This window comes from Chelonia mydas, chromosome 24 (assembly GCF_015237465.2).
Source record: "Chelonia mydas isolate rCheMyd1 chromosome 24, rCheMyd1.pri.v2, whole genome shotgun sequence".
NCBI classification, from domain to species: domain Eukaryota; kingdom Metazoa; phylum Chordata; order Testudines; family Cheloniidae; genus Chelonia; species Chelonia mydas.
In genome coordinates, this window is record NC_051264.2 from 7,391,685 (window position 1) to 7,418,938 (window position 27,254).

At 50.3% G+C, this 27,254-nt stretch overlaps 1 protein-coding gene across 1 annotated transcript; it reads right to left on the reverse strand.

The window, feature by feature from the left end:
- Positions 1-18,463: 18,463 nt before the first annotated feature.
- On the reverse strand, positions 18,464-23,912 carry MCL1 (MCL1 apoptosis regulator, BCL2 family member). The gene is made up of 3 exons (XM_037882863.2): positions 23,236-23,912; positions 20,869-21,116; positions 18,464-20,264 (listed from the first exon to the last, which is right to left on the reverse strand). The coding sequence occupies exons 1-3, from the start codon at positions 23,876-23,878 to the stop codon at positions 20,148-20,150; spliced, it is 1,008 nt and encodes a 335-aa protein (XP_037738791.1). The 5' UTR covers positions 23,879-23,912; the 3' UTR covers positions 18,464-20,147.
- Between the last annotated feature and the right edge of the window lie 3,342 nt (positions 23,913-27,254).

Consider the following 27,254-nt stretch of genomic DNA (forward strand, 5'->3'; position numbering starts at 1 on the left):
GAGTGTGCCGTGTTGCATTTCGTTATCATTCGATGCCCTCACGGAGGGGGATGGGCCCTTTCATGCATTTTCACCTATCTCGGTTGGGTGATCGCTGAAGGAACTTCTATAAGCAGCTGGGAGAGCCATCCCTGTCCAGTGGCATGGTGCACTGTATCAGCTGTTCTGCTCCACCCCAGAGGTGGCTGCATTTCAAGGCTGGATGAACAATCCCTGTGCGGTGTCATGGTGCACTGTATCAGCTGTTCTGCTCCACCCCGGAGGTGACTGCATTTCAAGGCTGGATGAGCAATCCCTGTGCGGTGTCATGGTGCACTGTATCAGCTTCTCTCCTCCACCCCAGAGGTGGCTGCATTTCAAGGCTGGATGAGCGATCCCTGTGCAGTATCATGGTGCACAGTATCAGCTGCTCTGCTCCATCCCAGAGGGGGTTGCATTTCAGTGACAGGTGCAGTGACTTCTATATGTTGCTTGTAATCACAGCTTCATCAAGACCAGAAGGGACCATTAGATCCTCAAGTCTGAGCTCCCAGACCAGAGAATTTCACCCATTTACCTCTGTATTGCGTCCAGGATCTTGCAATGGGCAGGGAAAGGGGGCTCCCAACACACTTTATGATGGCAAGTTGCAGCAGGGCCACGCGAGAGATGACGTTGCGTGATGAGTTTCTAAGAAATGGCCCCCCTCGGGTTTCAGAGAACCCGGAATTGGCTCTTGCCTGTGGTCACTTCCTTCTTCCCCAGCTACACACCACTCGCAAGCACTAGCCGCAGCATTCTCACTGCCAGTGCTTTCCAGCCCATTTCACACTCATGCAAATGACGGCACAAGAGGTTGGGTAAGGGAGACTCATTTCCCCGGTTTTCAGATGAGACGTACGATCAGGGTGTTGGCCACCTCGTCACCGTAAATCCCATGGTATCTTCCACAGCCCGGGGTAAATTCCAATCTGGGTAATTACCCTTTAGCCTCCTTCAGTCCCCCTCCGCGGTTTCAGCTGGCTAAGGTTCTAACCTTTTGTATGGCGCTGCTGTGAATTGCTGTGAATTGTTAGAAAGCTGCCTGCATTCCGCCCCAGAGGTGGCCGCATTTCCACGCTGGGTGAGCGAGCGCTGTGCAGTGTCGCGGTGTGTGGTATCAGCTGCTCTGCTCCACCCGAGAGTGACTTCATTGCAAAAATATGTTCCTTGCCTTCGGTTTCTCAACTTTGCTTTGGCCTGTTTGGCTACTAATAAATAAACCTTAGCGCTTCTATGGAGCTTTTCATCCATCAGACGCAACATGCTTTGCGGAGGCGGGTCAGGATCATGCCCCTCATTTTACAGATGGGGAAACTGAGGCACAAGGAGGGTAGAAGTGACTTGCCGAGGGTTGCACAGCAAGTCAGTGGCAGAGCTAGGAATAGACCCAGCAGCTCTGACACCCAGCCATTGTCCTATCACATTGCCTCGTGAAAAGAAATAATCAATAGTTAATGATGCTGAGATGTTCTCGCTTGCAAAGCCCAGCCAGACATCAAGCTTTTACCAGATGCTCAAAGTAACTTTGCTTGTGGCTGCTGGGACAGTCCCCTGCATAGAAACTTCGGCGAAGCAAAAAGTACCGGGGAAATACATCTACAAACATCCCCCAGGCTGCAGAACCACCAGAGGCTGCCTTCGTGTCATACCGCCTGGCTCTTCGGATACCTCCCTTGCAGCTGCCCTTCCAGCCATGAGCTGCTGTTGCCACAGGGATGGACAGCTGCAAGATCCTCTCCCGCTGTCCTGGGTGGGAGACCTCAGCTGTCTGGGCTTCGCACCTGCAGGACATAAGGGGAAACAGGCCCAAAACGGAACCAGCCACATCCCCGCAGGGCTCTCAAATGGCAGCACTGGTGCGGCTTAAAACTGCAATAGGCTCAGCAACACAGGATGGGGGAACTAAAGGCGGATCTCAAAGAGGAACCTATGAGCTGGCAAACCAGGATGGACCATCCCATCTCCAGTGGCGCCAGAGATAGATGCACAACCCACCCACTGACACCTGCACTGTGCAATACGATGGTACCACGAGGAATTCCTTCCTGACCCCCCTGCTGGCCGTCACCTTATGCCCTGAAGCATGAGGACTGCCAGGCCTTCAAATCTCTCTCAGCATCGGTGCCAGTCTTTGCTCAGACCAACATCTAATTAACTAAATAATTCACTTTGATAACAGACACAACAGAAGTTAAACCAACGAGAAGATCAGCAGCTAAAAACACCGGGAGCCAGGCGGCTGACAAACGGCAGGCGTCTCTCACAGGCAGTTTTGTCTAGTGGTTAGAGGACAAGTAGCTGTCAGGATTCCTAGGTTCTATTCCCAGCTCTGCATGAACAAAAATGAGTCACTTCACAGATATTTTAGGGCAGAAAGAATCATTAAACCACCTAGTCTGACCTCCTGTACCACACAGGCCAGAGGCTTTGCCCAGCATCTCCAGTGAAATTGAAATCAATATTTTGTGCTTGGCTTTCAGAGAGGCCTCCAGTCTGGATTTGAAGACATCAAGACATTGCAAACCCCTTGGTAGTTTGTTCCAAGTGTTACTCACCCTCATTTTTATTTCCAATGTGCCGTGAGCTGGTTCCAGCGTCTGAGGAGTGTAACCCTCAGTGCGTGGGACTGGTCCCACACAAGCTGCGTTCTGAATGGGCCCAGCCCGCCCTGCGCACCCACGGCACAAACTCAGCCGGTGTGTTGTCCTGGCTGCCTTGGCTGGAGAACAGCTGTCCCAGGATGAGGAATGAATGGGGGGGCGCTCACTGAAGTGCCTTTTTTTTGACACCCCCCCGCCCCCAGCAACATCTGCAGGCACCAGATGGGTGATCTCCCTGCATGACACAGATGGCACCTCGGGTCTGGTGGCGGGGAGTGGGGATGGAGGGGTTCAGCTCAGCCTTGGGCGTTTTGTACACAGAGGGCTTCAGATCAGTGGGGTATGTGTGAACCAGCTCTGGTAAAACCAGATCTGCCCCAAATCCAACCCAAGCTGTTTTCCGAGCTCAATCGCTAAGGATTCTCCCTGGCTGATTCCCCGCCCGCCCTCCTTCCTGTGAGCTGGGATCTAAAGAGTGCAAATGGGAGAGGGGCCCTGGGCATCCACCCAGCTCCGAATCCTGGGGAAGGAGCAGAAAGCCACTCGATGGGATACTGCTCAGTACTGAGGACGGGGGCGATACGGCAGAGCCTGCAGCTGTGCAAATTCCCCGCTTGTTCAGGGCACATCAGCCCTGCACTGCAGCTGCCCCTGGTGGTCCGTATCCTGGGATTGCTCTGCTAATGCACCTCACGTCCAACCCCCCGGCCCCCTCGGGAATCCAGTCCCGATCGCTCCACTCACGTCTCTGCCCACGGCTCCATCCGGCCTGGGGTTCCCTCAGCCCTGCCAATGCATCTCGGTCCAGGCTTCCAGCTACACCAGAATAAACTCCTTCCCCGCTAGTCTGGCCCAGAGCCCTCTGCTGCTCCTCAATCCGCGGCTACAGCATTGCAGGGCCTGGTGACCGCACACTGCTCTGCCAGCGTCCATCATTCCTGAGCTCCGACGGCTGGGTATTAGCCCGGGGCCCCGACACGCATTTTTCCCATGGCACCTCGGGGCCTGTCTGCAGCGCCCCTTGGGCCAGAGGCGCCCGCTCCATGGGTGCTCTGCAGCTCAAGCACCCGCGGGAGAAAATAGGGGGTGCTCGGCAGGCACCAGTCACAGCTGTTGGGTGGGCCGCCGATCAGCTGTTCAGCAGCTGGTGGGAGGCGGAGAGGGGTCCGGAGAGGAGCCAGTGGTGGGCTGGGGGAGGAAGTAGGAAGAGGCGGAGAGAGGGCGGGGCCTCAGGGCGGAGCACCCACAGGGCAAACCAGAAATCAGCGCCTACGCCTCAAGGGACCCTGGGAAAGGGGCTTCCAATCCCATTGGACATTGTGGGCCCCCTGTGCATTCGGCTGAGACCCGGCAAACTCGAGACAGGTGCGAGGCTCTGGTGACAGGCTGGGGACGCTGACAGCCCACAGCGCATTCAGCCCAGGGCAGGAAGTTTGCTCGGATTTGTGAAGAAGGTAGCCGTTAGTTCGGATTCAGAGGCCGGTTTCATCGAGCTCCCCTGGAACAACTCCAGTAAAAATCTCAGGCACCATCTGGAAGCAGGCACCGTTAGCCTGCGGTTCAGCTCGGACGGCGTTAAAAAAGCGACATTCTTGAGCTCACATTTCACTAGCACTTTGAAGGCTCCCCCCCAAAGCGCTTCTCAAGCTGTGTATTCAGACAGCACCAGGGTAATGCACCCACCTCTGGGGTGGAGGAGAGCAACCAACTAGCACACAGCCAGGGAGAGAGCAGAAATTATGGCCAACAGACCAAATCTCTGGTCCTATGGAAAGTACTAGGGAACTTTAATATTTACTTAGATCTGACAGGTCTGCAGCTGCTAAGATTTCTCCCAAAGGGCATCTCTAGAGAGCATGTCCCCACAAAGACAGTATGGTCTAGTGGGTAGGGCAGGAGACCCTGAGTTAAATTCCCTGCTGCTGGGTAATCTTGGGTGAGCGACTGCCCTCTCTTTGTGCCTCAGTTTCCCCATCTTTAAAATGGGTCTAATGATACTGACCTCCTCAAGGAGGTACTGATGAATGGTGGCATATTAGGACTAGGTACTGTTGTATGGTGTATTGCCCTGGGAAGATCTGTAGATCTTTGAGCCTACAAAGACAGAGAGTGGCTGCATCTACACCATGCCCTCCACTGTGAAGGGCTCCTCGCTAGTTTCTTTAATGTGCATTCCACTGCAGCCTGGCCCTCCGAACCATAATAGCGTGAGCCATGTAGCACCATGCTGCAGGCCCTGATTACCCAAGCTCTGTAATCGCATCTTCCGGGGTCAACAGCCTCGGAACTGCTGAGCCCAGTGGGGATCAAAGCCCCGTTCCGCTGGCTTGAGCTGAGCCAAGTGTTGTTTTATTCGTGGCCCCACCGTGGTGTCACTGTGGCAGACAGAAACACGCTGAGCTGCCAAGGGGAAAAGCTTAGTCAAGCGCTAAAAAAAACACAACATGCAGCCCGGCATGGGACTCAAGCGTTGAGACCATGGATGCATGCATGGTTTGGGGGTTCCAGGCCCTAAGGGAGCTCGTGGGAACAGGTCCAGAATGAGATCTGCAGCTGGCATTGTCAGCTCCACTGACCACAGGCAACCCTAGAGAGAGGGGCACATTTCTCCAACTCTACTAAACTGGCTCACAGGCATCAGAAGTAGCAAACGGCTCTTGGGGTTAGCATTGGGGCAGAGATTTGGTTTCCACGGGGGCTGGTTCTGCTCTGGCTTGGTGGCTGGATCAGAGCGTGGCTCATCTGGCTCTGTAGCCTGCCTCTGACAGTGGCTGTGTGCCGGCTGCTTGGGCAGGGATGGTGGAGGACACCCCTTAATGGGCAATGCTAGACTTGAATGGCCCATGGCGAGTGATTGAGTCTTTCAGGCTATATGTGATTCCTCCAGAGCTGAGGAGGCAGTAGGGTCTAGTGGTTAGAGCAAAAGGGTAGCCATCAGCTTTGGGCAAGTGGCCTGCTTGCGGTGCCTCAGTTTACCCATCTACACAATGGGGCTAATAAACCCTGTCTACAAAGTGGTTTAAGATCCTCAGGTGCTGTAGAAAGAGGGGCTAATACGACTGGGGACTCAGACACCTGGGTTCTACTCCCATCTCCGCCAGTGACCGTGGGCAAGTCAGTGCCCTTGTTTGTGCCTCAGTTTCCCCTTTCTCCACCTGTCTTGAACTCCGTGGCTGTGTGATGCCTAGCACAATGGAACCTCTAAGCACTGCCGTGAGACTCGGCGGAGGGTGCACGTGTTGGCTGGGGCCATGTGTATAATGAGGCGAAATATGCCCAATCCTGGCCTTAAAAACCCCTCTGAGCATATGGTTTCCTCTACTCTTTCCCCAGCCACTGCTGCCAGTAACAACCAAAATATTTGTGTTCTGTGGAAACTCTTGTTTCTAACCCAGTTCGGCTTAGTCATGGGCCTCGTGAAAAGGTCAGCCTCCCCCGGCTGCCCTGAGGTGAAATATACCCACTCGGTTCAACGTTCCAGCTGCATGTCAGGGGGCCGGATGACTAATGGGGAAACCAGATACAAAGCAAAGCCGCTTCCCTAGCGACGGTGGGGAAAATCCGGGGCTCAGCTGGTGAACGCTTGGCAAGACCGCTGATTGGCCACTTGGCTCCGTAACCCCGAGGAGGCCTGGATGCTTACAGATGCCCCTATGCCACCCAGCAGTGCCAGGGGATTGACTGTTAATGTGATAAGCCTCCTGTGTCCTCACCCAGGGGGTCCCAGAGTAATGCCTCAAAAGGTGAAGCTGAACCCCTGGGAGTTTCCTGGTGAGAAATGCATTCAAAGCAGGGCATGTGAGAATCAGCTGATCAAACTGATCCGTCCAAGATGCTTATATGACTCCATGGGCACCCTCGAGATACCCTGTGATCCCACGGATATTTCCTGGGGACCCAATGATACCACCCCAAGATATTCATCCAGTTCCATTGGTTCTTCCAAGAGACTCACTACTGCCCCCATGAGGCTTATCTGACTCCACTGATGCTCCCAAGATGTGCCTCTGACCCCCATCTGACCCCAGCAATAACCCCCAGATGCCCATCCAGTCTCACCAGTCCCTCTCTGAGCCCAGCGTTAACCCTCAACCTTGTGTTAATGTTCAGGAGACTGACCAGTCTCTCCTTGAACCATGGTGAGATGGATCCTGCTGAGGCCTTGCTGGGCCTGAGACTACCACCCTCACTAGCCCTTTATATTCAGCACCGGGCAGCTTCCATCTAAGGATCCCAAAGCGCTCTGACCAAAGCCAGGTCGGTATCACAACCCCCATTTTACAGAGGGCGAAAATGAGGCACAGAGAGGGGCGCTGACGTGCCTGAGCTCACATGGTGCAGGGAATCCAGGCCTCTTGGCATGAGCCTTATCCACAAGACCACCTTCCCCCCCGGCCAGATTAAACTGGGATGGGGGATCAGTAACGTCCAGGCACCCCCATGCTGCAGGAGAGAGTGGCTAGCAGGGAGACTGGAGGGGACGAGGGAATTTTTGGCTCCTATTGAAACAAGCCACTTAAGGGATGATCTAGCAGATTTCCTTTTCCCCAAACACCTACCCCAGGCTGAGGGCATCCTCCCAGCTCGCATAGATAGTGCCCTGGGATGTGTGGAGCCCAGACCTCGATGCTTCAAACTGCATGACCCCCGCCCCTCAAGGGAGCAAACCGCACGGGAAATATCACTGTGTCTGCCGCAGAGGCATGGAGGGCTGGGAGTCAAGCCCGTAACTAAAGAGACCACAGTCCATCCTGCTGACCAGTAGCATCTCGTTGCTTTCTTGGGCTTCCCCACCTGTCTGTCTCCTGTCCTAGGGTATGTCTGCTCTGCAGTCACGGGGCGTGAGCACAGCTTGTGTACACACAGCCAAGCTAGGTCGGGTCCCACTTGCAGTAGCTCAGACCGCACCAGGGCTGGACAAGTTTGCGCAGAGCCCTGGGTAATTATTCAGGGGGCCTCGCCCGTGCTGTCTGGCACCCGAGCTAGCTAGATTCAAGCTAGCTCGGGTCTGTCTACATGAGCTGCGACAGCACCTCTTGTGAGGCCGAAGTGACTAACCCATCCCCTTCCAACACGCTCCGGGGTCTATACTTGAGAGGGCTGCTTCCATTTCCTTCCCCTCCCTAACCCAGCAGCTGTCACACACTTCCCCTCCCTGTGCAGGAATAACGCCCTTTGCCCTCCGCAGGGACTCAGCCAGTTTGCAGAAGGCGTGGGAGGGCCCAGCCCTGGGCAGAAGCCCAGCTTGAGGCTGTTAAGCACCCCCGGGTTTCTGGGTGGTGCCCAGGCCTAGCATGGGGTTCTGAAGCTGCCAGCCTGCCCTGCTCCCCCAGTGCCACCCTAGCAGCTCCAGGGGGCCTAATGGAAACTGCTCCTAGATGCAAGATCAGCTGCAACAGGGGCTCTGAAAGGCAGCTCAGAACAAGGGGCAGTGCATCTTGGATCTCTGTGTCTAAGCAACCCAAGGTCCCCCCGTACTCCATGCGGCTTTGATAGCAGGGCGCAGGGTGCGTTTAACTGGGTCAGAAGACAGGAGAGCCCCTGGGCACAGGGCCTGGGGGCCTTGAGCTAGGACTGCCCCTGCGATAACTGGCAGCAGGGGCTTCCCAGAGGGATTGCCCAGCCATGGACCTGGGACAAGGGTGTGTTGCTATAAATGGGTGTGGTGTGTTCCGGTCTGTGCCTGTCAGGGGGTGTGTGTGTTTGTGCTGGAAGGAGGTTGTGTTTGTGCGTGAAGGGTGTGTGTTAGGCTTGGGGGGAGGTGCTGTGTGTAGCAGGAAGCTGTGGGAGTGGGGGTTGTGTGTGTGTGTGTGCGTGTACAGAGGGGTTGTGTGGGCTGTGTATAGGGGTTTTTTGGGTGGTATATAGAGGGGTTTGTGTATGCAGAGGGTTGTATAGGGGGGAAGGGATAGCTCAGTGGTTTGAGCCTTGCCCTGTTAAACCCAGGGTTGTGAGTTCAATCCTTGAGGGGGCCATTTAGGGATCTGAGGCAAAAATTGGGGATTGGCAAAAAAGGGGGTTGGACTAGATGACCTCCTGGGGTCCCTTCCAACCCTGATATTCTATGATAAGTTGTATGGGGGTGGGCTGTGTGGTATACAGAAGGGGTTGCATAGATTTTGTATGCAGTGTGTGTAGCAGGTTGTGTGGTGTATAGCAGGGGTTGGGGCTGTGTGGAGGGGGTTGTATGTGGGGGGAAAGAGCAGTGTTAAGGTAGGGGATTGTGTGTGTGCGATTGTGTTTTCAGGGAGGGGGGTGTTTTGTGTGTGTGTTTGCAGTGCCTAGCACATCAGGGCCCTGCTCCTGGTGTGTGTAATTTATATCCAGCTGGCTGAGATAGTGCAGGCTGGATCCCCCAGAGATGGACTCGGGCCGGGCTGACCGCCCCCCAAGGCTGCAGGTGGCCTGCAGCCAGCTGGGCTCTGGTCCCTTTGCCCACGTCGAGTGGGGGGCAGGAGAACGTGTGACTCTCTCCTGTCTCTGCAAAGTGCTGAGTGGAGGAGCAGGAGGTGCAGGGATGGGGAAAGCAGGAGATCCCATGATGCTGAGCTCACATGCAGAGGGAGCATGCAACACCCACGGGGTGGGGGGGTGGATTAGCTCCCTCCCAGGTCGAGCTTCACTCTGCACAAGTGGGGAGGGGGAGGGGATCTCTCCACTTGCCAGCTGGACAGCTCAGGATTTCCAGGCCGAAGCAGATTTCCCTTGAGCCCCTGGGTGCCGACGCTTGGAAGGAACAAGGCAGGATGGGCTAATTAACTGGCTGTCGATTGGCCGGGGAAGTGGGATCCAGGCTGCCCCTCGAAAAGGGGCAAACAAAAGGGGCAGCTGTCGCCTCCCGGGACGGGTTGCCGCTGTTTGGGAACAGATGGCAGGCCAGGCCTGCAGCACCAGCTGCCATCCGGCCCCAGCTGGCTCTCAAGCGCTGCATTGTTCTCGGTTCTGTTTGACGTTTACCTGCCAGCCCAGGCCCGAGTTGCTTTCTTGTCCCCTTTGATCTCCTCCCCCAGGCTGTTTATTTGCCAGTCCCCCTCTTTTCCCTTTGCCGGGATCCGATGAACCTTCTCAAAGATGATGGGGCTGGGGAGAAAGGGGTTGGAACCGGAAATAGCACCAGGAAGGGGAATTCCAGCCCGAGACTGCAGGAAGGAAGCCCAGTGAGATAAATTCAGCTCAGCTGGGTTCCTGGATGTGCTTCCAGGGCCACCTTACCCCATGTGGGCTTTGGGCTCCAGATCCCTGGGTTCTGGCTCTGATCTAGGGCATGTCATTTCTCGTGCTCCGTGCCTCAGTTTCCCCATCTGTAAAACAGGGCGTGATGCTACTTCCCCTGTGTCGCGAAATACTTTCAGACCAATGGATGAAAAGAGCTAGGTTCTGCCAGCCCTTGGGCGGGACAAACATCCAATTGGAAATCATGGGGGGCTTTAGCCTGCATGTAGAATGGAGCCCTGCTCCAGCTCTGGGGCTTTGTTATATCCCACAGGGAGCCAAGCCTCTCTGAATGTGAGCTACTCACTGCCACTTGCATCTGATGCCCAGTCCTGTCTCTAGCCCACCCCCTCTCTGCTCAGCAGGCCCGCTCTGCTCACGGAGAAGCGATAAGCTGCAGCTGGCGTTTTATCTCTCCTGGTCCTTTGCTGTTCCAGGAAGTGGGCCCTGATCTCTTGTGCGAGCTCGCCTTCTGCCTGGGGCCCCAGTTAGGTCCAAGCCCTCTTTCCTTCAGATTTCTCAGTAAAACCGAAATGTCTCACTTTATTCTTAGCAAGAGCCTTCTGAATTCTGAGAAAGCAGGTTCAGCTGGGCGGGCCCAAGCATGCTTAAAGTGAAACTGACTCAGCTGTAGACACAAGGCGGATGATAAGCTACCTCTGCACCTTCCCCTAGAGGTGGCCACGTTGTACTAGGTGCTGTGTGCACCCAGTGAGGGGCAGTCCCTGCCCCAAAGAGCTTACAATCTCGTTGCCCCATTTTGCACCTGGGAACTGAGGCCCAGAGAAATTAGCTGATTTACCCACAGAGGCAGAGCCAGGACCAGCACACAAATCTCCTGAGTTCCAGCCCAGTGCCTTACCCACAAGCCCTGTCATCCATTGAGTTCAGTATCCTGTCTCTGACCCTGCCTAGCACCAGATGCCTCAGAAGAAGGTGCAAGAAACTTTTCGTCAGGCAGATGAGGAATAATCTGCCTCCCACATTAGGTTTCCTCCTGGTCACTTTAGTTCAATTGGTTTAGACCCTGAAGCATGAGGTTTAATATCTCTACCAAAACATACTTTAGCATTAACTATTCCAACTCATTCGTCCTTCCTCGGCAGCTAACCCAGTTCCCTCGGTGAAGCTCCCCTACCACTGACCTAGAGTACCCAAAGCTGCCCAGTTCCCAGCTACGTGGCGAGAAACGGGGTCTGCATTTGGAGCAGGAGAGATGACCATCCAGCGCTAAAGCCTGGGATTTTGCTGCAGTAGACATATCTGCGCCGTCAGGCCAAGGACAAAGCAGTGGAACATCCCCTGGATGGTCCATGGAGTGGACTCAGGGCCCCAAATGTGTTTTCTGACTTCCGCTTTCTCCAAGCTCCTGGGCTTGCTTTTGTTTGTTGACTCAGGCTTGGTCTACACCATGAAGTGAGATCAATCTAACTACATCGGCTGTGAAAAAATTCACGTCCTGTGTGATGCACTTAAGCTCTGGGGTAGATGCTGCCAGGTCCACGGCAGATTTCCAGGGCGGTGGGTTAACTACAGCGAGGGAAGAACCCCCCCCCGGCGCTGCAGTGACTCTCTACACTACTGCATTACTGCAGCGCAGCTGCGGTGTTTCTAGTTTCAGGGACCTCCTGGGAACTCAGTGCCCCTGCAGGAGGGAGAGGAGGTTCTTGGGAATGAATGGGCAGCGCTGGAGGAAGGCCTTGTCCGAGCTCGGACTAGAACCCCGGTGTCTTGTATCCCAGTCTGTAGCACAACAGGCAGAGCAAAGGCTGTAGCCGTTCAACCGTCCTACCTGCGGCCCTGCCAGCGTACCTTAGCCCTGCCCTGGAGGGGGTGAACTAGAGCAGGGGGCTCCGGCTCTGTGGCCCGTTCAACCTGGAGCCTCTCCTCTAAGATCACCAGCCAAGGACCCTGTTGTTATGGTCGTTGCCTAGATTTTGTGACCAGGCCGAGAGCCTTTGGCACATTGCACAGATGTTGTCAAACAGCCAGCAGCTGGTAACGACTGACCGTGTGGAACCCATGCCTGAAATGACTCGAATGGTTCCTACTGGCCTATGAAAGTAAGTGGGGGTGACCAGGGATTTCTTTTATTGCACCTTGAAGGGCAACTGAAATGAACCTGGTTTAAAAGCAACCCAGGCTGTTCAATGCACTATTTACACTCGAGAAAGGAATTAAAATGGGAGCCATCACGCATTGCAGCCCTGGCTGGGACCCAGGCATGAATTCATCCTGATGGAATGCCTCCCACGCTCACTTCTATGTCCGTCCTTGAACACTCTGGGCCGGACTCTTTGGCCCTAGACTCTGCACTTGGGGCAGGGACAGGGAAGGAGAGAGCAGGTAGCACTTCCTGCATCGGGCGCCATGCAGGGCGGCGCTCACATCGGGTACATCTACACAGCCGCTGGGACGAGCGACGCCCAGCTCGGGTAGATGATCATGCACTAGCTGGGCTCAAGCTAGCGCCGAAAAAAAAGAGCAGTGTAGCTGTGGCAGGAGGCGAACCACCCAAGGACACGCTTCGGGAGTCAGGCAGGGTAATATTCAGGTGGCTATCCCATGCCACGCTGCTGTTTTTAGGCACTAGCTCAAGCTAGCACGTGCATATCTACCTGAGCTAGGAATGACACCTCCCAGCAGGTGTGGAAGTATCTGTACATTCTACTCTATTCTGTTCTATTGGCCCCCGAGAAGCACAGAGTAGCCACAGCGCAGCGTGCTCTGTCCCGGCACCCTATGCTGAGGGACTGGGAGCAGGGCTGGTGCAGCGATAGACCAGCTAGGGAGGCCCCCTGCCCTGAGTGGACTCTAGGGGGCTATTTACACCCATTTCAAGGCAGCTTTATGCAGCCAAGGTGGCATGAAACATCCTCAGGGCAACTCATGCCAGTTTTACATCAATGTAACTCCAGTGAGACCGAAGAACCAGGCTCATGCATGCTTGTACCAGCACTCGTACGGTCATGCAAACTTGAACCAGTGCAAACTTGTTGGGGGGACAGAATATCTTCCCCTCATCTCAAGCGATTATTTCTCCTTCTTCTTGGAAGGATTCCCTTTGTTGTTGTTGCAAGGCCCTGGGGTCTCTTATTACAGTATGAGCCAAGGCAATGATCTCATTGGAAAGCAATGGTGTTAACAGATGGGCAGCATTCAAGTGTTTGTTCCCAGGATGGAAAGTTAAAAGAGGCGGTGTAACTTAGAGAGGCTCCCTTGCAAAGACAAGATCCCATATAAGTCAGCTTTGTCCACTGGACTATGCTTAGGTGCAAAGCACTTTGGGGGTGCTGAAGAGCGTTCATCGCAGCAGCTTTGCATGAACCCCATTAGTCTTGGGGCAGCTTTCATGGCTTTCTCAATCCTTCCTCTTTCTACTGAGACTTCCAAGAAAGGGAGTCTGCTGGCCAACATGCCGGGGATTTCTGGGACACTGGCATCTGCTCACTGGCAAGAGAACAGAGCAAAGGGACTTTCTAAGAACGCGCTTCACAAATGGCAGCTTTGAAAGGCGAACAGAAATGTCCCGCCTGGAGCCGGCGGGCTGGCAAAAGGGAAAGGCAAAGGGACCTGAAAAACAGGTGCCAATCCAACAGTCGGGACCAAGATGTGAAGTGAGAACATTGCGCACAACCAGCTGTTGGGGTGGGTTGGCTCATGACTTTATCCGCTCAGCTAGTGCTAAAGATCTGTAAATGGGGATCACAGGCCTGCCTCACAGGGGTGAGAATAAATACTTGGAACATTTTAAATTGTTCAGATACTACAGTAATGTGATAAGTACCTAAAATATCCAGAGTAGAAGGATGGACAGCAAGGTTAGGGTTGCACTTCGATAAAGTACCTTTCCTTTGATGACTACTTCTGAGAAGAAAACCGATGTGAGTTCGTCTAAGGAAAGACTCAAAGTGGAGCACTTTAGAGAAGGAAGTTGAGGCCGTGCGTGGAGATTCAGGAGATCTGGTTCTGCTACAGACTCCGGCTTTGTCTACACTGCCACTTGCAGCGCTGAAACTTTCTTCGCTCGGGGTGTGAAAAAACGATGCAAGTTTCAGTGCTGGAAAGTGGCCATGTAGACAGTGCTAGTCCCAGCGCTGGGAGCTATTCCCCACGCGGAGATGGTTTTATTACAGCGCTGCTCTCCCAGCGCTGGAGCAGCCACAGTCGGCAGCGCTTTAGCGTCGGCTGTGTAGACAAACCCATAGTTTGGGATCTCAATCACGTCACTTCATCTATGCGCCTTGCTCTCCAGTCTTGAAAATGGGGATAATAGTACTTCGATACCTGATCGGGAGTTAGGAGACGTTCAGATGGTGATGGATGGGAGCTATTTAATGGAGTCTAACAGGAAGGTGAATATAACCATCTACAAAGCCTTGGAGTAGCCTCCCAAGAGAAATAATGGAAGGCTCGCTGTTTGGGGCATTTAAAACTGAATAGACTCTAGGAAAGAATCCAGGAAAATGGTGCTGTTGGGGTTTTGGAAATTGCTGGATTAGATCACATAACAGGTTGCTTCCATCTCCAATTTCTGTGAACGCCTTAGGCTGTCTTTTTGTCACAGTACTGTCCCGCTACCTGTGGAAGCATGCATGCCAAGAGAGATTTGCACAACGGTTGCACTGCAACACCAAAAAATTTCAGGCATGATTTGCACACTGCTGTTTGCATGGTATTTCAGAAAAACATCTTCAGCTTGCATCCATTAAAGGAAACGGGCCTAGCCTCATGCCACAGGATGAAGTAAGCGCTTTAGCAAGAATGCAAAAAAACACATTGCTGAGTGTTTAGTGTGTTATACTTTGGAACAGCGTAACTTTGGTATATGGAGCCAAGCTATGGGATTTTAGTTGGGAGCAGCAGTGAATAGCTGGCAAAGACTGTTGACCACTGCTGTCCTCTGTTTATGGCGTCTGTCTGTCACTATAGAAACTATTACATCATGCCCTGAGCATTATAATTGGGAGATCGAACAGTACATTTGTTAGCTTGAGAACTTGCAATGTTTCGCCCCAAACCAGTAGCACAAAAGCACTGCTAGACAAGGGCCCAATGAGAACACCAGATTAACCTTTTGTTAGTGCTGAGGTTGCTACGTTTGCAGCACCATAAAGTAAGTTTCTAGCCATAGCAGGTGGCAAGAGCTGGACCTTTAAACATCACTTCTTATTACCATTTTGCTCCTTTCCCCACTTCAATCCTGACCTGAAAGCTGTAGTCAAGGCCCAGTTCCTCAAAAGGTATTCAGACTCCTAACTTCCAAGCCTTAATACCTTTGAGGGCTGGGCCCACTGGCCTAACAACCACTTTTGACAGAAACGAATTCTTTGTAAAGTTACAAAGCGATCCCCTTCCTCCTCGCCCTTCAAAGGGTATGAAGCATTTATGCTTGAGCAACAACTGCCGTCAGGCTGCATGTGGTGGATGCAAGATAGTAAACAGAATGAATTGATTTTAAAAAGGTCCAAAGACACATTGCGGGCAGACCTTTTCGGTATTCCAGCCACATACCAACTCTTCATGGTGCACAGTAAGTCCCTCTGCCACTGGTGTTAAATGCAGAGACATGTCAATGGGGTACAGAATAAAAATAATGGTTGCCCCATAGGGATTTGGGGGGGGGGGGGGAGGGGGGGAAGAAGAGTGGTGAAATTTTGAAGAAAAGGTGAGTTTTGAACTATCCCAAAGTGGCAGGCTGCCATTTCAGCAGTTTGAGGACACTGCTGTCACTTTTAATTCCGTTATTAGCATCCTGGGAATATATTCCATAGTCCAGTTTTTGACTGAGTTGCAAAGCTTCCTGAAGCGGGGGAGGGGTTGGACACCCCACTCTGAGGTCCAAATCCCAGAGCCAGCATTGAAAATCTCAGCCCCAGTTTCTAATAAAAGAAAGTGAGCGGAGATTGGCTCATGGGCCACAAACACCATCAGTGGTAGGGGAGTAAGGAATTCAAATAGACCAGGGAATCTTTATTAAAAAGAGAGAAAGGGCTGGGGATGGGGGATGATAGATATGTTCAAGATGATAGAGCAGGCATTGATAACACGTTCCTACTTCCGGGCACTGCTGGATCACTCTCAGAAAGCATAAATGAATGCAGTGACCTTGTTCAAAAATTGGAGGAAACTCTTAGTTAATTAAGGTTCATGTTCTAAACAACTGCTTCAGAGAAGGAAAAATGGATTGTGATTACTGGCACATTTTCTGCTCTCTGAAAGCCCTTATTTGAAAGGGAAAGGAAGTTTCCACCCTTTTACCAAAGCCGAGATAGCCTGTATTGAATAGATAGCCTTCACAGTATATACATGGTTACCAGGAAGCAAGGCAGCTTTGACGCACTTTACACCCACTACCTAGAAACAGAGCAGCCAAGTGGTGAAGGGGAAACCAGTCTACAAATTCCATATTTGCATGTTTCCATAGCAAATCCCCACCTTTGCATGAAGCCACTGGACTATGGGAAGGGCTTGCATAGAGAGCATTCCTAAAAGTAGCTTAAAAGGAAGACACAGCCAAACGCCTCATCACCATATACAAAAACTGCCAACTTTCTTCCAGTGGCAGAGGCCCAGATTCTCAAAGGTGTTGGGGCCCTTAACTTCCATTGATTCCAATGGAAGTTAGGAGCCCAAATACCTTTGAGGATTGGGCCAGAGTGACCAGCTGCTGCTGAAGGTGGCCATCTGCCTCATTGTTCAATGAAAGCGGACAGACTGTTCATTCGAAGTGGGGGTGGGGAGAATTGCACTGAGCATTTTCTAGTTTAATCGTGACAAGGTTTCATTTTTAACAATGCTGTCAAGAATTCTGCCACTCTTTGCCTCCCAAGCAAGAGACGAATGCAAAGAAGCAGCAGGGAGAAGACGCCATGAGTTAGGAACATGACCATCCCCCGCTACACCACAAAATACAGCATTTGCCTTTTCAGACAGGCCTATGAAACAGCTGTTTGCCAGTGTGCCAAGTACCCTGCCTCCCACATTCCCCACCTATAAGCAATTTGTCATTAGCACCAGTAAACACAGAGCCAGCCTAAAGCTTTTGAGAGGGTGAGCAAGCATGATTCTTGGGTACACAGCACACTCTTAACTCATTACACATACCTTGCACCCCACTCTCCTGTAATCTCATACAGCTGGTTGCTCTTTCAATGCCAGCACTCATACCGAAGGAACTCCCCCCCCGCAAATTGCTATACCTTTAAAAGCAGTCCTACCTACCACCCTCAGCTTGCAGTGAGGGAGGGCATCTGCATAAGTCAAAAAGGTGGCAGCTGTAACACATATCCCATTGTTGAGAGGAACCTTTGGTAAGATAACATGTCAGCATGATTGAACATATTGCTTCTGCAGCAAGATGCAGCAGGCCAGTTGCCCTCATAGTGCAATCCCCTCATGGAGGAGAGAAGCTGTAGCAGTGAGGTACTTGTTTCTAAAGAAGCTTGTATGGGACAGTTAATCCTGGGCATCTGCTTCAGGCAGGAATAATACTTGAATACCAGTTGATGTTTTCTTGCCCTGGACAAGAAAGTAGGCTAAATGTATAGCTAGAACTATGCTGTTAGCTTATACAGTGGCTGTAATTAATAGTAAACCCTTGCCAGGTTATAAAAAGTGTGTGTGGTTTAAATACAGATATCATACTTACTATATTTGCATAGTTTATTTTAGCAGGGAACAGGCTACAGAAAAGCAGGCAGGCACGATTGCAGAATAGTTGGAATCTAATACACCCATGAAAAGCTATGCCTGTTTGGTGAAGGCTGTTGCATTTCTGGGGGCTGAGAAGAGGGGGAAGAAGAGGAACAAGTATTTCAGTTGTACACATTGTCTGGACCCTGCCTGAATGTCAGGGCAGTGCTGAAGAGACTAACCCTATCCAAGCTTAAACAAAAACCTCTAAAGATTAAAGGCTATTTGTGAAATGTTACTGCAACTGTTGAATTAGCCTCTCCCTTTGTGGTTGAGCCTCTGAGTGCAGCTGTTAGCACTTTTTATGTAGCCCTGTGTGATGTTTAGCTGAACTCTTGCATGCGACTGTTGAAGAGGTAAATTGAGCTGCTCAGTGAAGAAAGATCCCCCTCCCCCCTCTCTTTTTAAAGAGATCTGTGATCTGCTGAACGCGTTAAGATTTAAAGTGTTAGAGATGAATGTGAGTGTTTCCTTACTAACACACAATTTTGGGTCAACTGAACATAATCATGGAGTAAGGGTTCTCAACTTTTGCACTATGGACAGGATGTTGGGGATTTGTCTTGACACCTCCTCATTCACAGTTTGACACTACTGCTAAGACAGCTAGAGCAGCTGTACATGGAGTACTAGAAAAGCTACAATGCTTTGTCATCTGTGTAACTTGATGCAACAGCTGGATGCAAGCAGAAGTGGGACTATGGTAATAGGTAGTGCTAAGCCCTGTGAGAGCTACCCCAGGCCCCTGTACAGTATATTCATTCATACTATAACTGAAGACTTCTGCTACCACTGTAGGCTGGAAATTACATGCACATTAGAGAGAGAAGTTCACTACAGTCACAGCATACACTTGGCCACAAAATACTGTTATGGGGTGCTACTGCCTTAACTTCCAGGCAGAGGAACAGCAGCAAGATTTAATTGTGCAGAAGTGAACAAAAACCACTTTATTGACAAGAGTAGGACGCTCATTTATTATGTAAACAAGCAAGCCTGACGCTAGCACCATGTTTAAAGTCTAGGCTTTGTTTTACATTAGCTTCCACTTCAACCCTAATTCAGTCTGAACAAGATTTTAAATACAGTGAAGACTAACATACCTCATTTTGCTGAAAACCCAAAATTTAATATGAAACTATTGTGCATACAGAGAGGGAATCAACTGGCTCAGTTCAAAAAAAAAAAAAAATTAATACCAGATTACTCCCTGCAAGCCTGTCCAGAGTGAATGTGAGAAATAGCTACTGAAGGATTGAACTGAGTATGTCAAATTAATGGATTCATGGTGCTAACTGCAGATTCAATCCAATTTAGTTGTTTTATTTAGTTTGAGAAAATGCTTACATTCAAATTAGCTTAGTTTTGAATCAAGACTAAAAAAATAGGTCAAAATAAAACATGACTAGGAAATAGCCAACAGTGGCTTCCAGAACACTCACCCAGCCATTAAAGAGTCAGGAATAATCCAAAGATTAAAACAATCTAATAAAAAACCAAAAACTCGTGCTGCGGCCAGCAAGTCATAGGGAACACAGGCATCAGTCACATAGCCAAACTTCGCCAGAGAAGCCTAGCAGTTTTACTAGAGTACATGAGGAAGAGACACTTTGTGGAAGTCAGGGTAAGAGAGAAGCAAAAAAGAAAATGCTGTGTACAGCATTTCAATAAAGGGATCTGGACTCACTCTAGCCATCTCTCTCAAGAGATCATCTCTGTAAAAATGTACATATTTTACAGTTTTATAGACATTTACAAAGTTCTCTGTACAAGCCTCCCCACCCCCTGCGAAGTTGTTTTTTGTTTGTTTGTTTTTTTACATACTTACAACTGCACTCCCTCTCTCTATGACTGCAGGTGTTCTTTAAGAGTCATAACAGAGGTGGCAAATAATGGCCTAAGGAGCTCTACTGGCAGCCTGTTAAAGTTGGCTAGCTACAGCAAGGTCAGGGCTTCTCAGCTTTCAAGATGACTTTACCCCTTTTCACTGCTGATGGAATGTAGGCATATTTCAGCAAAAGTTCCACTCATAGCTGGTATATCTGGTTATACCCAGAATATACCTTTTTGCACTTCTAACTCAAGACACAAGCCACAAACTTAGAGACTCAATGGGTCCACAGGACCCTAGTCCACATTTCCAGTGAGCTATGATCACAACTCAGAGCGAAGGAAATGAAACTCATTCCGTATACAGCCATCATACCAAAACTAATAAAAGCCTCTAGACAGTCCGGAGTAAGAGCGGCTGGTGCTTTTGTTGACTTGAACAGGAGCTGTTCCCCTTAGTGACAAGACTGCACTTAAAAACAGTACTCTTAGCATCCTTTCACAAGGCTCTTCAAGGAAGCAGTATTACTTGCTTCATTCTCTGTTCTCTTTAGCAAAAAATCCTCTTGTTGGTACTCTCAGTCAGACTGCACCACACTATCCTTTCAGGGGGGAAGGGGAGGGAGGGGGAAGTCACTCAATGAGATTCCCAGATGTTATTCTCTATGTTCCCTTGAAGTACAGTGTCATAGGTATTCTTTCACAGCAGGAAGTGTGCAGTTCACTAACTCCAGATGCAAAGGAGAGCTAGTCCACCTCGCATTTAGGTCATTTATATCATTCCATGGCTCATCGCATCATGTAGGCCAAGCTTGCTCCCAGTCCAGCAAAGCCTGCAAAAGCCACCAGAACATTCCTGATGCTACCTTCTAGATCCTCTACACGGAAGAATTCAACAAATCCCTCCTGGAAGAAAGAAGTGAATTATTAATGTCTAACATTAGCCATTTACCTGGGGTGGGGGTGGGGGGGGGGGAAGAGGAAAAAGAGGTGTTCACAATGCAATTTGTCTTTATGAAGTTCTCATAACAGTAGCATCCCTGCACACCACCAACTGGGGACTAATCATGACAAACTTGTACCAAATACAGAAGCAATTCAGTACATTCTACCTGATTAAGGGAACCTGTCTAGTGGCTTGAGTGTGGAATTTGGCTCTAAATGCAGAATACTCATGGCATGACAGAACTCAATTCACCTTTGCACCTTCTGATTTCTATCTTTAATTTGGGGATAATGTCCACAGGGCTTTCAGATGTATGGATGAAAGTGCTATAAGTGCAGAGTAACATCATAAAGCACCATGTATCTTTATTACACCAATTAAGTGATTCATAATTTGCTTGCATTGCTCCAGCCAGTAGTTTTAACTGGATTGGTAAATCATCCTGTATACCTTAGGCATGTACAAGCACAGGTGTCACCAACTGTCAGCCAGAGATAGGAAATTACTACTAGACTTATGGACAACTTCATTAACCATATTCAGTCCCTGCAATCTCTCACTTACCCAGCCTCTTTGGTTAACTAGCCAATCTCGTTTGCCTGTGACAAGCACATCTGTGATGATCCCTGCTAGTGTGTTGATGCAATTCTCCTGGTTTATGCTCTTCAGGTGTTTTGCAACAAAGGCACCAAAAGAGATGAGTGTCACAATTCTACCCCAGTTTGTTACCCCATCATTGAAAACATGGGTTGCAACGGCAGTCACTGACTTCAGATCCTCCTCACTCTTGATGTCTAGCTTCCGAAGCATCCCTGAAGTAAAAGATTAGCAGAAGAACATAGTGAGTTACTTTTGTAGTCTCAGTGTAAGCAACTGCAAATACTATACAATAGGTAGCATAAACACCAGCAAAAATATCTGCCTTAAAGGCTAGACAACTACTGTATATCCTTCCTCCCAAGAGGAAGAGGGGAAGATGGGGAAACCATTATCTCCATGCATGCAGGCATTAAGTCTGGAAGCTTCAGTACACAATTATATTAGCATGAGCTATTTTAGTTTGTTAAATTCTTTTTGAGACAGGGACCTAAAATGAAAGTGCTGTAACACTGCACACTTAAGCTTTGGGAAAAACCTCTGTATTAGCCAAATCACAGTACCCTCCTCCTCACTGGATTTAGAATGACAGATCAAACAAAACCAGTTTCTTTTCAGCCTGTCTTTTGGCCTCTCCTTGAACAGGCTAGGTGAGTTAGAACAATTATGAAACTGTCACTCCTTTATTATGTTTATTAAAAGGAAGTCCAACCATTCTGACCCCAAGGCTCCCTTGATGAATTAGCATAAATTAGACATTTGAAGCTACTTTCTTGTTATAGTTAACATTTATAGGATTCTCCTCCAATATTAGTTCCCTATTCAGCACCAGGAGTTAAAAGATTAGTTATCCAAAAATACTGTTTATCCCAGCATTACTCAAACTCATGAAAGAGGTATCATAATTTATTCAGGTGGCTTAATGCCAACTGTAAAGGCTAATGAATTCTATTCCCAGAAAACTAAACCCATTTAAAGTCCTTATCTTCTTCGATCTTAGTAAAATGTAACCCTGTGGAAAGTCTACAGTATCTCAAATACTTTAGACTCTTCTAAAATTTAATGAGTTATTTGAGCTCTCTCTTCAAAAAAGAAAAAAGTTACAGTATTGCTAAAGAGTAGGAGTTTTGGGACTTCATATTATGGTAACTACTGTAACATGTGACTTACACAAATTTGATGAAAAAAGTTTTCAAAAGTCTGGCGTTTCAATAGAACCTGACAAACTCAGAGCTTAATGTAAAACTGAAATTCTGTTTTGCTATTACTCAGACACTAGAATAGAATTGAAGAAAAATGTGACCTTCAGAAGTTCCCAGAAACTTTAGACTGGAGTATTACTAATCAAGAAGATGCAGGACACCCAGCCATGGACATGGACTTTAGCGTTCAAATTTCTGTAGCTATTTTAAGACTATTGTGCAGCATTACACACTCAGGGTGAAGCTGGTGTAAAATGCTAGAATAGTGTAATGAGAGATAGAAGTCAGAATAAATACTTGCTAGCACTTCTGTTCTACTGCAGCCTAGAAAACGAAGGCGGCTAATCCATAACTGGCTAACCTTTGGACAAGATTTACAATATATTTGCATGTTTGCCCACTTTCTGCACCCTACTATGGTTAATATGTGACAATCTAGTTTTGCAGAAGTTAAAGGGTTTTCCCCACCCTCTAGATAAACAAGGTTTAGTTTCGTTTTTGAAAAAACGAAGGTTATTCTTTCCCAACGGCTTCTGAAAGAATGCCTCATAACTGGTGCCAAGAGCCCCACAGCCCAGCCTGGTGCATTCAGCTGACCCCTCTCCCAGGAGGGCCCCCTCTCCTAGCCCTGCTTCCCGGGGCCGAGTCTCCAGTCCCTAGATCAGTAGTTGGCAACTTTTTTCCATTTGCGGACCCCCCCCACCGGATATCTTGCAGGGCGCCCAGCTGCGGAGCAGAGGTTGAAAACCCAGCCTGGCGCGGACCCTTTAGCCACAGGGGTCCGCGGAGCACAGGCTGAAAAACCACCGCCCGCGATCGCCCCCAAACACCCCCCCGCCCCCGACGTGACTCAACAACCGCTGCCTGCTCCAGGCCACCAGCAAGGTCCCCACCTCCGCTCGGCAGAGGGGGGCCCACAGCGCGGGAACGCCCCCCCCCAGCAGCTCCCCTCAACTGGGATCCAGCCAAAAGCGACAGGCCCCAGCCTGAACCCGGCTCCCCCAGGCCCCCGCCACTCCAGAGCCGGGGCCAACTAGGAGCAACCCGGGGCCGCCCCCGCCGCCATCTTGGGGGCCGCCGCCCCCTCGCCCCGCCCCTCTTCCCCCCCGGGCGGCCCGGCCCCGCCCCTCACCTTGGAAGGCGATCTGGTGCTTCTCCATGACGCCGTCGCCGACCCTCCGCAGCGTCTCCAGCGCCTTCTCCATGGCGGCGGGGCCCGCGCCCCGCGGCCCGCTCGGCAGCCGCTTGTGGAGCTTCTTGCCGCCGGGCCCGCCGAGCTCCGCGGCCTCCCGCAGGTAGCGGCTGATGAGCTCCAGCGAGTCCCGGTACAGCCCGTCCAGGTCGTCGTCGTCCTCCGCGGGCGGGGTGCCGGGCAAGGAGCCGGCGGCGGCGGCGGACGGCGACGGCGGCGGGCCCATCCTCTCGGCGTCGGGGTCGCAGCCGTCCAGTTCCTCTTCCGGCCGCCAGAGCGAGGCCGGCCGGGGCCCCACGGCCACCAGAGCCGGCGGGGGGGTGGTGGGGGAGCCGCTCCGCGCGCGGGGCCCCTCGCCAATCAGCGCGCGGGGCCCCTCAGAGCGGCCGTTGGGACCCCAAGCGGCTCCGCCAATCAGCGGCGCCGGCCGGCCGGCCTCCGCCGGAGGGCCGGGGTCCCGCGCGCCTGGGGCGGGAGGGCCCCCCGCGCCGCTCGGGGAGTCCGGCGGGGAGGGGGCCAGCGCCGGGCCGCCCCCGCAGTACAGGTTGAGGCCGATCACCGCGTTCCGCTTTAACGCCAACATGGCGCCGTCTGCACCCAGGTCGGACAATCAGTGAAGGCGGGCGGAGGCAGCGCCGTATTTATAGGAGAGGGCGGCCCCACAGAACGGGAAGTGATGAATGGACTTCATCGAAGGCGGGGCCTGAGGACGCGTTGGCGGGGGGTGGGGGGGCTGGCTGTGATGAATGAGGGGGGGGGCGGCGTGGAGGGGAGCACGGAGGCAGGAAAGGGGGGGAGGAGGCAGGAGAGTCTGGTCTGGGGAGGGGGAGGGGAGAAGCGGGGAGGGGGAGGGGAGAAGGGGGGGAGGGATCCAGACAGCGATGGAAAAATCCAGCCTCGCTGGCTTTGCGCCTCCTGCGGGCGGGGGGGGGGAGCTACTCTCTGAATGCCTGTGGGTTTCCCCACGCTGTTCCCGGAGGGGGGACATATTTTGGTTCTCTTTTAAAGAAAAGAGAGAGAGAAAAGGGCAATTCTGGACTTTCCAATTGTTCTCACCACAGATCTATCAATCCTTAAAAAAAAAAAAAAAAAAAAAAAAAAAGGGTGGGGGGAACCCCAGATCATAAAATGTTCCCCTCGTAGGGGGTGGGAGGGGGAAAAAAAACCCACCAGGATTTAGAACCAAAAAAGAGCACCAAACGGGTAGGCGACGCCTGCGTTCTTGTTAGCGTCATTGCAAGGTTGGTCCCAAACAAGCCCACTTTACAGGGTGCTACGTAAATGGCTTACTTACAGGCCTCGCTTCAAATCATCGTCAGAGAAGTGCAGCCTTCTCTGGGATGAATCCTGCAAGCCGCTTAACAGCGCACAGCAACATCGTACCCAATTTCAGGACAGGGAGTGAAGGAAAGCATTGTAGCCAATGGAAAATGAAGGAACTGTGCAGGCTATAAGTGTCAGATTAGGAATACGATGAAGACACCAGGGATAACATACTGAGAATATGTCTACATTAGAGCCGCTACAGCAGCACAGCTATATACTTATGATGTTAATACTGTATATTATATATCACGGGTAAGAAATATTCAGTAAGCCAGATGTTTTTTGCACAAAAGCAATTTACTAGGTCACAATAGGCCATCAAGGTCTACCAATGGGTCGTGAGCACAAAAACTTTGAGAACCACTGCCCTAAGCAAGGACTTAAGATGCAGTATTGCCAAGGTGGACTACACCAAGTAGGGGGAATGAATTGTTTAGAGTAGGGGTCTCAAACTGGGGGTTGGGACCTCTCAGGGGGTCATGAGGTTATTACATGGGGGGGTCATGAGCTGCCAGCCTCCACCCCAAACCCCACTTTGCCTCCAGCATGTATAATGGTGTTAAATACACAAAACAAGTTTTTTTAATTTATAAGCGGGGGGGTCGCGCTCAGAGGCTTGATATGTGAAAGGGGTCACCAGTACAAAAGTTTGAGAACCACTGGTTTAGAGGTATAATTACGAGAGATGTGGTGAAATTGAGCTAGATTTAACAGATGGTGGAATAGCATCCCAAGCGAGGTGCTGGAAATGTCATTGCTTGAGAGTTATAGCTACACTGGACAAAACACTAGAAAATGTGGTGTATGGAATAACATGACTCTTACGTGGCTAGATCAGACCAAATACATCTTTTCCAGTTTCTGTGATTTCATGGGAAGGATTACTGTGCAAACCTAATGCTGCCTGCTCTTGTCTACAGTGGAACATTTCCCTTAACAATTTCCACCATTGTAACCATCATTATTATTAATTACCTCTATTGCAGTAGCAACTAGCAGCCCCAGTCACAGACCAGGAGCCTGTTGTGATAGGTGCTGTGCTGTGCACAGGACAAAAAGGTGATCACGGCCCCAAAGAGCTACAATCTAAGTAATGGTGCATTGCTACTGGTGTGTACTGTACTGTCCCAGATACTAAGTGTGATATGCAAGCTGTCACTTAAATCCACTTCTGTACCAAATGACTGGAGGAGAGCTAATACGACACTACTTTTTTTAAAAGGCTCCAGAGGCGATCGTGGCAATTACAGGCCGGTAAGCCCAACTTCAGTACCGGGCAAATTGGTTGAAACTATAGTAAAGGACAGAATTATCAGACACATAGATGAGCATGATTTGCTGGGGAAAAGTCAACACGGTTTCTGTAAAGAGAAATCATGCCTCACCAATCTATTAGAATTCTTGGAGGGGGTCAACAAACGTGGACAAGGGTGATCCAGTGGACTGTACTTGGATTTTCAGAAAGCCTTTCACAAGGTCCCTCATGAATGATTCTTAAGCAAAGTAAGCAGACATGGGATAAGAAGGAAGGTCCTCTCATGGATCAATAACTGGTTGAAAGACAGGAATCAGAGGGTAAAAATAAATGGCCAGTTTTTAGAATGGAAAGAGGTAACTAGTGGTGTCCACCAGGGGTCTGTACTGGGACCAGTGCTGTTCAAACATGTTCATAAATGATCTGGAAAAAGGGGTAAACAGAGGTAGCAAAATTTAAGATGATACAAATTACTCAAGATAGTTAAGTCCAAAGCAGTCTGCGAAGAGTTACAAAGGATCTCGCAAATCTGTTTGACTGGGTGACAGAATGGCAGATGAAATTCAATGCTGATAAATGCAAAGTAATGCACATTGGAAAATAACCCAACTATATATGCAAAATAATGGGATCTAAATAAGCTCTCACCACTCAAGAAACAAATCTTGGAGTCACTGTGGATAGTTCTCTGAAAATAGCCGCTCAATGTGCAGCAAAAAGAAAAGGAATACTTGTGGCACCTTAGAGACTAACAAATTTATTAGTCTCTAAGGTGCCACAAGTCCTCCTTTTCTTTTTGCGGATACAGACTAACACGGCTGCTACTCTGAAACCTGTCAATGTGCAGCAGCAGTGAAACAGCTAATGTTAGGAACCATTAGGAGAGGGACAGACAATAAGACAGAAAATATCATAATGCCACTCTATAAATCCATGGTGTGCCCACACCTCGAATACTGTATGCAGTTGTGGTCATCCCATCTCAAAAACGAAAAATTAGAATCGGAAAAGGTACAGAGAAGGGCAACAAAAATGATGCATCTGATGAAGTGAGCTGTAGCTCACGAAAGCTTATGCTCAAATAAATTGGTTAGTCTCTAAGGTGCCACAAGTACTCCTTTTTTTTTTTTTTTTTTTTAAATGATTAAGGATATGGAACAGCTTCCATATGAGGAGAGATTAAAAAGAGTTTGGAAAAGAGATGACTAAGGGGAGGATATGACAGAGGTCTATAAAATCATGAATGGTGTGGAGAAAGTGAATAAGGAAGTGTTATTTACTTCCAGGGATCCCCCAATAGAATTAATAGGCAGCAGGTTTAAAACTAACAAAAGGAAGTACTTCTTCACACAACACACAGTCAACCAGGGGATGTTGT

What these genes read in the sequence shown, in the direction of transcription:
- MCL1 (XM_037882863.2), bottom strand. Translation starts at nt 23,878, where the DNA reads ATGTTGGCGTTAAAGCGGAACGCGGTGATCGGCCTCAACCTGTACTGC. An exon ending in GCACCAGATCGCCTTCCAAG is followed by an intron (nt 21,117 to 23,235) that starts GTGAGGGGCGGG and finishes CTTTTACTTCAG; the next exon opens with GGATGCTTCGGAAGCTAGAC. An exon ending in TAGTTAACCAAAGAGGCTGG is followed by an intron (nt 20,265 to 20,868) that starts GTAAGTGAGAGA and finishes TCTTTCTTCCAG; the next exon opens with GAGGGATTTGTTGAATTCTT.